This window comes from Saccostrea echinata, unplaced genomic scaffold, assembly GCF_033153115.1.
Source record: "Saccostrea echinata isolate AGI-Se365-2 ecotype Australia unplaced genomic scaffold, CSIRO_AGI_Sech_v1 ptg000006l, whole genome shotgun sequence".
NCBI classification, from domain to species: domain Eukaryota; kingdom Metazoa; phylum Mollusca; class Bivalvia; order Ostreida; family Ostreidae; genus Saccostrea; species Saccostrea echinata.
Window position 1 is genome coordinate 14,903,674 of NW_026889755.1, and position 14,665 is coordinate 14,918,338.

Sequence of the window (14,665 nt, forward strand, 5' to 3'; positions counted from 1 at the left end):
GTGAGAGATAGGGGTAAATAGTCTTAATATTTTGAAATGTTCATTTAGTATACTTACATGTATCAACTAAAACAAAAAAAATTCTATAAAACTAGATGCTGTCATAATAAAGTAATATCCACAAGTTAATGTTGTTTGTAAGGTTGTTCTCGCTTTTTATCTTGGCATAACTAGTGAAAAAGTCATTATTAAAGAATTATATAGTTATTCCTAAGTACTACTTTTTAAAAAAGTATATTCTTACGCCGTAACATCAATCTCTCACCAGAGGGCGTATCACGCTATGCTACAACCAAAAGTTGAAGGTCTGACGCCTTAAATGTATGATAAACATATTAGGGAAAGCAACTATTGAATACATTACTACATGTATATATGGGGAAAGAGTATTCAAAAGTTGTGATTTCATACATTCATTTTTATAAAGTCATAAACTCAAAAATAAAAGCAATTACAGGTTGAAATGCAACCAAATAATAGAAAAAGAGCCCTGTAACATATACATGTACCAAGGACGAAGTGTCATTTTGCTTATTGGTTGACAATGATTGCCATGGTTTTAATACTGCAAAGGGATTTCAAATTTACTAGTACTCTCTGTATGTTTTAATCTGAACTTATCTTTTTAAAATGCACATTTCTATATAACTTGTGATCAATTTTAAAGACATTGGTGTTCTCCTAATTTTCACATTTCAACAAATTCAAATTGAATTCTTTAATTAGCTCGTTGCTGTGGAAACTATAGAAAAGAATATGTATAAAAAGCTGAAAGAAATTTTGTTTCCTTGGATACGTACCCCGGTACCCTTGTACATGTTGTATGTAGATTCCCAAAACTTTTATGACTGATATTTATGAACATATATTATTAACCTTTCAATTTTGACAACCACACGATTCCTAACTGAATGCAAGAAGCTACCACGTAGGGTTGAATATTGCTAGAAAGCTAATAAAATTGAACATTTTCCCTTCTTGGTAACCCTTGGCAACAACGTTATTTTCTTCATCAAACTTTGCCAAAATATATGATATTCAACTTCAGTTCTATCAGATATAAGTACAATTTAAGAGGAGTCAAGAAATACGTTTTTTGAAAAAGGGTAACTAAATCTTAAAGCAGCAGAAAATATCACTTTAAACCAATGGTACCTTGTTTCCATGGTAACACTGCAAAGTAGCAATTAATCCCAATTTTTCTTATGCAATTTGTGTTACAAGGTCCTAACGATGTGACTATTTGCCAGTCTTGAATTTCCATGTTTTTCCTTATGAAAGCAGCATTAACCAAAAAACTTAGCAACAGAATTTAAGGAATTTCGAATATCTAACATGTTCGCTTCCCCTCCCCCCGGTCCTTTTCATAATTTAAATTTTTCCTTCAGACTAAGAATTGAATGCTTGTTTCAAATGTTTTACGGTTTACAAACTTTATTTCTATAATGTTACATGGCTTGAGGAGGGTGCTACGCGCTACAGAGGCAACCTTGTAACAATTTTAAGCACACATTTTGTATGGCCCTCTTTTGAATTGAATGGCTCTAAGTACTGCTTAATTGAATGATTGTAATTTTCCAAGAAGCATGACTAGGGCCTGTAATAAGGTGAACATTTACTCAAATCACACTGATGGCCTAACGGTTAATCATTTAACAATATCCATTTATAATTGTTAAGTGGAAATCTATGGTTAGTAGAGTAAAACCATGCAACAAGTAAACGTCACATGTAGGCTTATTAACTGTACGCATTTGAATAAAGCACCAAACGAACATTTTTATGCAATGAGAAAATATGACATACCACGTAATGCGTAGAACAACGAGGGAGTCATGATGCAAATGTGTTTTGGCTAACATTCAACACAACGACACGATGTCTGAAAAGGAAAAAATTATAAAAATATAGAATTTAAGTGAACTGAATGCATACAAGGGAAAGGGATAGTGAATGTCAAACCCTAATTACATACTTGGTCAAATAAAGAATATTTTATAGACCTCCTCTCAGCATGTTGATAATTTAGGGCATCAGCCACACATATACTTTTCATAACGGTACATTAAATAATATCTATCTGGGATTTCAAGCTTACATATCATCTTACTTGCATGTTAGTAAATATATAAGTATTGTTCTTCAAGCATATAAAATTCTTCTCTATTAAACACACACAAAAAAACACAACATCGTAATGATCTAATTGTGAACTGGGAAGCAGTATCTTCTGTTGTTTGAAGTTATCGCCCTTATAATTTTAAATTACATTCATTTTTTTGCATAAATAAACAATTATGCTAAATCCATTTTTAAGTAAAAAGATCAAGAATAAACATTTTAAAATTTCTTTTAAGATAACGAAAAGAATGTTGTCTTTAGTGTAGAATAAGTATTTTTCCCATTATTTTTTATTGTAAATAAACTATGAAAAATCTTTGTATTATGCATATATATATATTATTTCTCGAGGCCTTAAAGTAATTGAATACGACGGACAATCAATAAATAAAGAGAGTATGAGAGAGTGGTGAGAAAGGGCGAGAGGGAGTGAGTAGAGAGGGAGGGGCAGTGAGGAGAGAGTGGGAGTTGGGAGGGGGAGAGAAAGTGGGGAGACAGAGATAGGGAATAAGGAGAGAGAGAGAGAGAGTGCGGGGAAGGAGTGTGGGGAGAGAGGGAGTGGGGGGGGGAAGAGAGGGAGTGGGGAGAGAGAGGGAGTGAGAGAGGGACTGGGGAGAAAGAGGAGGTGGGAGAGAGAGAGAGTGGGTAGGAGTGGGGAGGGAGAGATGGTGGAGGGAGTGGGGGAGGGAGAGAGAGGGAGTGGGGGAGAGAGTGGGGAGGGAGTGGAGAGAGAAAGAGAGGGAGTGGGGAGAGTTGGAGAGAGAGTTGGGAAGGAGAGAATGGGGAGGGAGAGATGAGAGAGAGGAGGGAGTAGGGAGGGAGAGATGAGAGAGAGGGAGTGGGGAAAGAGAGGGTGGGATAGGGAGTGGGCAGGGAGATAGGGGAGAGAGAGAGAGTGGGGAAGGGAGAGAGTGATGGGGAGAGAGGGAATGGTGAAGTGGAGGAGAGAGAAGGATAGGGGAAAGTGTGGGGAGAGGAAGGTGGGCCAGAGGATGGGGAAGGGGTATAGAGAGAGAGGATGGAGAATGAGAGAGAGAGTGGGGAGAGAGAGGGGAGGACAGGGAGAGATTTAGGGAGAGAGAGAGAAGGGGAGTGGGGAGGAAGGAGAAAGTGACCGGGATTTGGGGAGAGAGAATGGGAATGGTGGGGAGAGAGAGAGGGAGGAGAAAGAGATTGAGAGAGAGTGGTGAAGGAGAATCGGAGCGGAGACAGGGAGTGGGGAGGGAGAATGGGAGCGAAGACAGAATGGGAGTGGGGAAGAATGTGGGAGGGGGGAGAGAGTGGGAGGGGGAAGAGGTGGTAGTAGGGAGAGAGTGGCGTGGGAGTGGGAATAACTCAAATATTTGTTGTTCACTCTACGACTTGCCAAGATCCCTCCTTTTTTCTTGTCAAAACTTTTAACTTTTTTTAAAATACAATATTTGCGAAGTATGAATAAGGCGCCTAAATATTATATATGAACTATCCTGCATTTATTCGATCCATGTAAATGAATGTTCAGTCATGGGATTTCTTAAAAAAAATTAGCACAGTTTTATGCGAGATAGTACACGATAAGAAGAAGTACACAGATGTCAGCACTCAATGTCATATAATGGTAACATCAATCAGAGAGAGAGAGAGAGAGAGAGAGAGAGAGAGAGAGAGAGAGTTTGAATGATCTGAATGCGTTAAAAAGAATTATGACATGTTAACCATTACTATTGTTCTGAATTCTAAATAGCTATATTAACAGCAACTTACAAAATATTTTTACTTATAGAAAAATCTTGCTACCAAGGTTGGACATTTCAACTCGACAGCTGCTATAAGTCGTTTAGAGAGCCGCGTTCTTGGTGGGATGCACGTGATTACTGTCGTCTGTTTCCTGAAGGAGATCTCGCCTGCTTCATCACTGCAACCGATCAACACTTTGTTCAAACTGACGTCATTCCAGACCGATCAAAATCTTACTGGATTGGACTTCAAGGGAATGTAAATTATAATTTTATCACTCTTCTGTTTAAAAGACCAGAAGAGCTAATGTTTTCTGATTTTAATAATGTGTAGCTATTGCACAAAAAGACTACATAGATTTTCAATTTTTTTTCAATTAAAAGACGGTTGCAAATTTATCGATTTTTAATATAATTGTTTCAATCATTGTTGAACCTCGAAATATAGACAACAGTTACACAAAATTAATAGGAAGTTTCACCTATATTACATTGTAATTACATTCACTAAAAAAAAATCACAAACTACTAGTATTTCAATCTCCACCCCCTTCCAAAATGAAATTCTAAGACTTTTTAAAACATTTGAAACTGTAGCAATCATCTTGGAAATGGGTATCTGGATCCGATATCAGCGCTTTTTCCAGCTTTAGAGGCGGATCCTCAAATCTAATAGGTAAAACTAACTAGATATCTACGACTATCTCTAAAGTAAAATTAGAAAGAATAATATATTAAAATGAAATTTTGACATTTTAAAAAGAAGATTTTATCGTGTTATATTATATGAATGTTTTAAATGATTAAAATTCAAAACATGTTGTTTCTCTATATAAACAGCTTCAAAAAATTGAATTTGGTCATCAGTTGGGAATTGTTACCTGAATTTTGGGGGAAAAAGGAGCCAATTTTCAAATGGGACACTGTCCTTTTCCAGGACCTGGGTGCTGTTTTCCATTTAATTCATGTGTCCGTTTTTAAGCTTTCTGATATATTTATGCAAAACAATGGATGCGTTTTGCCTTGTTTCCTGCTTTTTTCATCATCCTAAGCTCTACATCTCAAAATGTTATAGTATTTGACATATTGTGTGTTAAACTACTGTCTTCCCACAAATTTTTATTAAAATATAAAAATTGATGTTATAACACCAAATTATATATTTAAAAAAAAAGATTAGTGGGAAGCCATAGTCAATGTATGTGTATAAAACTATCAATAGGTAAAGTCAAAATGTGTGTAAAATCTCTAAGTTAAGTGTCAATATGTACATGACCCTAGGGCACTAATTAGCACCTGTTAATCACTTCTTACACTTCTTACACAAGCTGTAGGTATGGCAAACAAAGGATTAGAAGCCATTGAACTAGATATTTTAAGTGTCAATTCATAAACAACTTAATTGAAATTATGAATTTTATCTAATATATTTATAAACAAGGAGATAAATAAGATTAAAAAGTTTTGAAGAGAGGAAACAGCAATTCACTAAATAAAGAAAATATATAATTTTTTTAAAATATATTATAGAACATTTTGTCCTAAAAATCAGTTAACCTTTCTTGAATAAAGTGTTTGGGATTTGAAAAAAAGGGGAGGGGGGCTATTTCCCATTTATCAAACACCAGTGTAATTGAATGTAATTGAAAAGTAATTGTGAATTACATGCTTTTCTCAAAAGTAATTAATTAAATTACAATTACATGTAATTGAAAATTGGGCCAATTACACATTACTTTCAATTACATCGAAATTTGTAATTAATTACTGTCAATTACCATTACAAATTACCATTACCCCATCCCTGGTTATATAATTGTTTTCATTGGTTGAAATTCGATTTCTTTCATTTGAGCTTTAACATTCAGTAAACGATGTTGAATGAAGAATAAACACTCTTTATCAGGAAATTCCAATGACAGTTTGTGTGTGATTTTAAGGAACAGCTGGTGGTCTGTAGCTTCATGCAATGAGAGCAATCGTTATATTTGTCAGGCAAAGAGCATAGGTGGGGATGAAATTATTATTTTTCGTAATTAACTAAGACATCAATTAATATGTCTGTTGCTGTTGAATGTTATTTGGCTGAGTTTTGTTTATTACAAATGTACCTTTATTATAAAATGTTAATTTAAAAAATGTTGAATGTATACGCGATTTTATTCTATTGTAAAACAATGTACATGTATAATTGTAGTGGAAATGAAGCTGTTTAAGGTGTTCTTAGAAATTATTTCACTTGTAGATTGTCACATAGAGTCGGGATGGACCACTACTATTTCAAAACATTGCATTAAAGTGATGACAGCGCCCTCTGGTTGGTATGATGGACAAAACACATGCAGACGACAAGGCGCGGATCTTGCTCTTTTTCGCAGTAGAAATGAACTAGATTTCCTCACACAAAACTTAAGGTACTGTAAATCATTTTATTTGACTATTGAAGTTTTGCATATTTTTCGTACAATAAGTATTCAAAAGTAAGTGATTGGTCAGTTTTGTTAGTCTGCATTCACTTAAAAGATAAGTAGATTTCAATACAGGTCACTGATATTAATTCAAGTCCTTCCAATATAGGAAAGAGTCATTACATTTACTAAAATTTATTAAGGCAAACATTCATTAAAAAGTATGAAACAAAAAGCAATTTCTTTCCCCGATATCGTCGACTGGGTAGCATTTCAGAGAATTTAAGAATCATCATTACATGTAAATATACTTCCTATCAGAAATTAAAACAGATAGGGTTTTATGTTCAAGCTTGCCATATAATCAGTATTGGGTGGACCTTGGTTCTTTCGGGTAAGTATACAGACGTTTCTCAACTTGCTTTACATAGACATTATGAAGAGTTTCAATTAAATCTATTTGATATTGATATATTTCTCGAAATAACGTAAAACATATGATGGTAATTAAGAATAGCTTTGTGCAAATTCTATTTGACCTATTTAAAAGTTTATAAAACATGAAAAATATGAACGTTTAAAGTACATGTACATGTATATTGTACCATTTCAATAGAATTGCTTGATTTCTTTTTTCACTTCCAAGATCGAACTGTGAAGGAATTAACATTACATTGAATCGAGTGGATCCTTTCTACGAAAACTGCAATGTCCACCAAATGTTTATTTGTGAAATAAGTAAGAATATGTTTTAACAGTTTTAAAAATTGCTTTATTTTTTCTAAGAATTAAAAACAAAATGTCTCCAACATATAGCACAGATAGAGACTGATTTCAGAACATTTATTTTTAACTTACATCTACGGATCAGTAAACATCACGTTATGTAAAGTTTTAACTTATTTTTTTTTTTGGGGGGGGGGGTGTTCTTAGATATTCTGATGTTTTCTTAGTAGTGTATTTTTTATGACCGTACATTTTTACACATACTAGGTTCTTGTGCATCACGAGATGACGAGTATGGGTGTGATTCAATGTTCTGTATATCACGGAGTCTTTTGTGTGACGGACATCTGGATTGCCCGACCGGAAGTGACGAATCTGTATCATTATGTGGTACGATTTGTTTAAGAAATTTTAATTGCAGTTTAGGTTTAATTGTGTCAGTAATTTTAAAAGAAAACAAGCAAATTCAAAGAATTGTGGTTTCCCGCTTTCGGTGTGTTAGTGGATGGGGTGCCATTGTTTATGTCATATTGTAACTGTCTTGTTTGTGTGTCCTGTCTTGTCTATGCATTATACAAAAAAAAAACATAAATTATTGAATTAAAAATAGGTATGGCAAAGATTAAACTTAAATTCTCAAAACTACATCAAACTTCAAGATCAAGGTCATGAGGTCAAATATCATAATACAATCCGAAAGGTCTTGTCACAAGTAATGCAAATGTACTATATAGCAAAAAATTCGAGGAATCGCTAACTATGCATTTGAGGAAAGTTTGTTTTTCAGTAAACTTTCCCTGGAGGAAATTTGCTAAATATGCACAATTTTGAAAGAAATAAATTGCTATTAAACATATCAAGCTTTCACATTCATTTCTTATATTTCCCCATTTAGTTCCCCTTTTTTTGAGAATAACAGCCTTAATGTCAATAGGTTTTCTATAAAATAGATTTTCAAAGAACGTTTTTAAAATTGAGTACCATTACTGCTGAATTGTCTTTCATACGGCTCTCTTTAGCTGATGATATGTTTTTACTGAAGTCTTTTTCCACCATAAATTTCAACTAAATCAACTGCAGTAGTGTAGATTCAATCGACTGCATTAGTGTAGAAAATGCTTTTAGTTTAAGAAACTCTATTATGTTCATCGGGAGATACCATAAGATGTTAGTATTTCCCAGAAAAAGGATTTAAATGTCTTATTTTGGTCATGCCATAAGTCATAAAGCACAAGAGAAGAATTTTTTAGACAAAATGTAGTGTTGGCACTTCCGATGTTCCGGAACAGTCGCGATTCAAACAAAAATAAAAAGCTTGGGGTCTGATCAGACCTGTTTCAAAACATGCATTTCTTTAGTAGCAATATATTTCCAAAATGTGAATTTTATTAAGTTAAAAAAAGCATATGAGATTAACAGTTTTTTTGAGCTGTACAGCTGTATTTGACGAGAATTATAAGACCTGAACATCATATACATATTATATTTGAATATATATTATATTTTTATGTGAATAGTTGTACGTAGAGGGAGCATTTTTTATGAAGAAAGAGGAATAGGGAAACGCTTTTCTTTCCTTGTCAATGTTTGAATCATTCGTTTGTTTTTATTTTAAATTTTGTTTTGTTTTTTTTTTTTGCCCTCGTAATCGAAGATTCGGGGGTATATAGTTTTTGCCCTGTCCGTCCGTCTGCCTGTTTGTCCATTTGTCCGCAAAAACATTAACCTTGCCCATAACTTTTGATTGGCTGGAGCTATGGCTTTCATATTTCACATGTGTACTTCTTGTGACAAGACCTTTTTTGGGTACCAACATATTTGACCTCTTGACCTTGGACTTTAACCCACTTTTGCAAAAATTTACCCGACTTTAACCTTGGCCATAACTTTCAAAGCTTGTGAAATATGAAAGCCTTTCGATGATATGGCTTTCATATTTCACAAGTATATTGATCGTGACAAGGTCTTTCCAGGAGTGTAAATATTTTTTACCTTTTGACCTTGACCTTAGAGTTTGACCCACTTTTAAAAAACTTTAACCTTGGCCATAACTTTTGAACAGTTAGTACTAGGGCTTTCAAATTTCACAGGTATATTTCTTGTGACAAGACCTTCCTTTGGATACCAACAGTTTTGACCTTTTGAACTTGACCTTGGAGTTAGACCAACATTTGAAAAACTTTAACCTTCGCCATGAATTTTGAACAGTTGATGCTAGGAATTTTATATTTTTCATGTGTATTTCTTATGACAAGGTCTTCCCCTGCATACCATTAATTTTGACCCTTTGCCCTTGACATTTGAGTTTGACCCACTTTTAGAAAACATTGACATTGACCATAACTTTTGAATGGTTGGAGCTTTGGCCTTCATATATACCAGGTATATCCATTGACACAAGTCTTTTCTTCGGGTAACAACATTTTTGATCACTTGACGTTGAATTTTGACTTGCAGTTGGGAAACCATAACCTTCGCCATAGTTTGCCATAATGGGGCGTCAGTGGTTCTCAAACACATATTTTATCATAGTATCAAAGTTTTTACTTTAGTAAATTAAAGTTTTTAATATAGTTAATCAAAGTATTTTTACTATGGATTTCAGGTTGTCATATTTTATGTTCTAAAATTCATACATGCACATTTTTTTTTTATTTAATGGAACTATTTCTTGTATATTTCTATATATTATAGAGTAAGATTTCGTAGTAAATCAGTCTCAAAGACACTTACTATGGTCAACTATAAGTTAACAAAAGCAAAATTTTGTTAAGTGAAATCCATTGTTGGTGTGGATCCATCTGCACTGAACTCTGCACATACTGTCATTTTATGTCTTCTAAGGTAAAGCAACGACAACTGAGGTTTCAGTTGAGACAGTAACAGCACAGTCTAATTTTAGCAGCTCAGCCAATCACCGTATGTATACAAGAGGTATATTATTTAAAATTTAAAATTATTAAATTTGACACACATAAGGAAAATACTTTTATTTTCATTTGCTCTTCATTATTCTTTTGATTGATATGTAATACGGAAACAATCTTTTTACCCCAAAATATCTCAAAGTAGAGATTTTCAAGTTTTAAATTCAACTATGGAAGTGTTAATTAATCGGGTTCTATAAAAAGCCCGATTTATTAACACATAAATGAGACCTTAAATGCCAGATGGTACAAGATGCATATACCTTGTTAATATGTTTATATGCAGTTATTTTGGTCAAGGGGGAACACTTAAAATTGTTACAGTTAATTCGTTTTGCAGGTGTTCAATTCTCCGTGTCCTTGCAAAACACATCAAGTTCTTCCCTGTCAATTTCTGTCAACATGGACTTTGGTAAGCTAAGATCTTGCCAGTTATTCACTGACAACATGGATTTTGGTAAGCTAAGATCTTGCCGGTTATTCACTGACAACATGGACTTTGGTAAGCTAAGATCTTCCCGGTTATTCACTGACAACATTGACTTTGGTAAGCTAAGATCTTCCCGGTTATTCACTGACAACATTGACTTAGGTAAGCTAAGTTCTTCCCTGTCACTTACTGTCAACACAGACGTTGGTAAACTAAGAAGTCTTTTAGTTTATATCTGTACCTTTATCCTTCTTCTATGTTAACAATAAGAAAAGTATGAATAGGGATATAAGAAAGAGTACCATCTAGTTAAGCAATTTTAATATACCCCAAAAGTGTTCGTTTTATTGGGTCGATTTTTTCCCGTGTTTTCCTTTTGTCGCGTTGCAAGTAATATATGAAGCGAAATCTTTGTAGCCTCTTACAAACACTCGATCTGAACGGAGACCATATGCATGAAGCTGATTCCCAATATTTGGTAAAATATAAAAAAATGAATATTTTTCGAATTAATGTTTCATAGCTTGTTTAGTGCAGATAAACTCTAATGTTCTTTGTCATACAAAGCAATTTATGCACTGATGCTAATGAAAGGTTATGCATTGCTAATTTTTAATACTAGAAACATACATGTTCGATTTAGAAAAAAAATGAAATACGTACATTGTATTACTAGATTATTAATAAGAAAAGAACTTTTATTTTTCAGGACCTTTGCCTATAGATGAAATCAGAAAAGCTTTTCTAAAGGTAGTTTTTTTGAATGCATCAATTTTGTACAGTATTTCCTGCTTATCTTTTACAACATTAATCATCTCATAATCTATTAATCCAGTACAACATCAGTCAAATCTCATAGCAATCGTTTTGATCATATATGCTTAACATACAATGATTTTAAATCCAGTTACATGCATGCCAAAAGAAATGATTTAGGACTTCTTGAGCAATAAATTAACTTTTTCTCTTAATATTTCAAGCTTTAACGAGGAAACATTCATACAAGATAAACCCCCGAATTATAATTTTTTGACCAAATGAAATGGAACGATTTACCATTCTGCAGCATTGTCATTGTTGTTCGTGTATACATTGGAAAACGGCAGAATTCGGTAAAATAGATTGAACTCAGAGGCCCTTCTCGTTTATAAGCTACAATTAACAATACATCTATTTTTATTGAAAAAAGCGTTTTAAAAAGTACCCAATTGCTTCTTATTGTAGACTGGTTCATTTTCATTGGTTCATTTCTTTGAGATACTTATATTGTTTCAAATTTGAAATGATTTTTTTCCTAAAGTAATTATTCTATTCAATATGACTATCTCTTAAATCATATGTCGTAATATACTGATCAATAACATAATTTACCACCGCATAACTCTTTTTCTAAAATACACAATATCATTTTAATATAATTCTTTGCCATAAAAATAATATACTTTACTAACTAATACTTTACTAATATAAAAGATAAGCATGGGATAAATGAAGAGGGTAACGAACAGTGATCGATCTCAAGAACAACCCACAAACAATACAAACCTGTGAACAGGGCATAACACACGGACTCCCGGAAATTCCAGAAGTGGTACCAGGTGCCTAGGTGACTGTTATACCGACGAAAAGTAGGATTTAAGAATAAAAGTGCAATGCATGATATCTTAAATGTTTTTCATTTGCTTTCATGCACTTTACATAAATTTCAAATACATGTAGATGTTTTTTTAAGAACGAACAATTTATACATTATTGTAAATGCCATTTGATGTTTTGCTTTTAATCTGAGTCAAGGTTGGCAATTGGCAATTTTATGCAAATAAAGGTCTTTAAAAAATGGCAAGTTGGCATAAAGTACTTCTAAAAGTTTGCTCTAGATTGAGACTGTACGTAACTTTAAAAGGAAATTTAGTAAGATCAACAAAACAACTTCGACACAAGAGCTTATTCTACTTTTTTCGAGGCAATTATATTGGATGAAATATATAAAAAGATTTCAAGACTATGGCGTTGACGCACGAAATAGGCAATACATAAGATTTGTTAAACTTGTAATGTACGACAAAAATTGATATTAAAATGCATTTTATATGAATTTCAATACAAATAAAACATTTGTAGAGCGCTACATGTATATGTTATAAATTACCCTAAAACGGTTGGGAATAAAGGTATACTTATATAAATTTACAGATGGTAAATAAAACTTTTAAAAAATGCTTAAAATGAAAGACCTACAAAGTAATTTCAACGGGATCAAAAAAAAAAAAAAAAAAAAAAAAAATTACGTTATATAAAAATGGTCCAGCATTTTAAAGAAAATTACAAACGATCGAGTAAGCTTTATAAACTGTTAGAAAAACAGTATTTGAGACAATTTAAAGAAATCATAGGAGTTAAAACGCAATCTTGAAAAATGCGTTTTAGCAGTCTTTTAAAAACAAGAGCATTTTGAGCAACTTACAATAGTGTCGGAAGTTCAATACCACAATCTTGCTACAACCCAAGTAAAAGTGCGATCTTTAAAAATCTTAGTGTGGACCTCTGACACAACATGACAAAGTGATGTTTCCGATCTTAGTGATCGGGCTGGCTTTAAAGATATACAGGGGCACTCCCAACAGGGCGCAGTAAGTAAGCTCCAATATCTCAGATTGTGGTCAATACTGCAATGGAAGCTGATGTAGCTCCGCCAGGACCAGAGAAATATGATTCCGCATCCATATCATCAAGACTAGACTGGCTGCAGTATACTGCACCTTCCATTAGCGGTCCAGGGTGGTCCTGTTGATTTCAAACAGAAGAGATGAAAAAGTTGGAGACAACGAATAGTGATCGATCTCCAAAAATCTATAAACTATACAATTCTGTGAAAAGGGCATAAAACACTGACCCCTGGGAATTCCAGAGATGGGATCAGGTGCATAGGAGGAGTAAGTATCCCTTGTTGACCGGGCACACCCGCCATGAGACCTTTATATTGATCAAGTAGACGGAACATCCCGAAGTTAATTTCAGTATAAAAACAAAGGTCTAACAATTGGTATGAAACAAGTCAGCCAAAATACGACCTAATGATAAGTTGTATTTGCTAATAAGGTCATCATAACGACCAGTTACGAAGTTACGAAATGCTGACTTTAAAAGAGGATATTGAAATCCTTGTAACATCAACTTATCTGTCAGTAGCCTGTCTCAGTTTAAAAATTGGTCGTACTCTTAGCATGCTCTTGAGTATCGAATAAGCTGGGAGTTGTAAACACCATATGCAGGTGATAGCGGGATATTACTACATAAATAAGGAAAGTTGACGATGAAAAAGTCGAAGCCATCTCGTTTCTCATACACTTATCGTCTAAAGTCAGTAAAGCATTGAAATAGAAACAAATGTGGCAGACTCTATGGTGTCTTTTATTTCAAGTTCATTCTGATATATTGAATCGACATATGAATGAAAGTAACTTGTTAATTGATAATACTCGTCCATTGCCGATATATCTGAATGTCGAGTTGATGGCCACATCAAGTATTTACTTCTTCTCATGTTGAAGTTTTTGAATAAATTCTGCTTCAAAAGAATATAAAAACAGATCAGGTAATAAAGGGGCAAAATTAGTGCCCATCGAAATCCCAACAGTGTGCTGGAAGACCTGGTCTCCGAAGATTACATAAATGTTGTCAATGAACTCCAGCATCCTTTTAATATCAACTTCAGAATACTTTTGTGTAAAATCAGAATGATTTTTAACAAAGTAATATTCTGTTGATGACCAATCACAAGATAGGATAATTTCCGAGTTAAAATAAGAGAACCTTGATGTGACGAGTTCGTTGATGACAGTTTAGCATGCTTCAGTCGTTATGAGATGGTGAATTCGTCCAATATTACTCATATGGAAGTAACATGTCTTCACAATAGATGACACATGACTCTCAAATGTGAGATTGGAATCGAAATGAACACCAAGGTTCTTGACAAGCGATGCAACGGATAAGTTGTTTTCTCCATTTTTAATGTGGTGAGGTGGGATCTTTTCTACGTTGTGTTTGGAAGAGAAGATTTGAGAAAGTTAATTGACACAGACTGGCGTCGATTTTCTAATTAAACATGAAACCACTGTTATTCCATTTTTAGCTTATTAAGCCTATCCAATAGAATACGATGGGCAATTTCGTCAAATGCAGCTGATGACAGAACGAGGAGCACAAGGACGACAGATGACCCGTTATCTAATGCATGCCTGCGTTATGTCCTGATGGACTTTAAGGATAGTAGTTTCTGTAGAATGCTGTTTCCTGTATGCTGACTGCATTGCGTCAAAAAGACAATTTAAGATG

The 14,665-nt window shown here is 33.8% G+C and overlaps 1 protein-coding gene across 1 annotated transcript in view; it reads left to right on the forward strand.

Moving 5' to 3' along the window:
• The first annotated feature begins 3,255 nt into the window (after positions 1–3,255).
• Positions 3,256–14,665, forward strand: part of LOC133180430 (uncharacterized) — a 36,924-nt gene continuing 25,514 nt past the window's right edge. Inside the window, exons 1-8 of the mRNA XM_061314959.1 lie at positions 3,256–3,445; positions 5,743–5,844; positions 6,082–6,250; positions 6,597–6,638; positions 6,891–6,982; positions 7,238–7,360; positions 10,238–10,489; positions 11,037–11,077. Of these exons, the coding sequence (XP_061170943.1) occupies positions 3,256–3,445; positions 5,743–5,844; positions 6,082–6,250; positions 6,597–6,638; positions 6,891–6,982; positions 7,238–7,360; positions 10,238–10,489; positions 11,037–11,077 (1,011 nt within the window). The remainder of the gene's footprint in view (positions 3,446–5,742; positions 5,845–6,081; positions 6,251–6,596; positions 6,639–6,890; positions 6,983–7,237; positions 7,361–10,237; positions 10,490–11,036; positions 11,078–14,665) is intronic.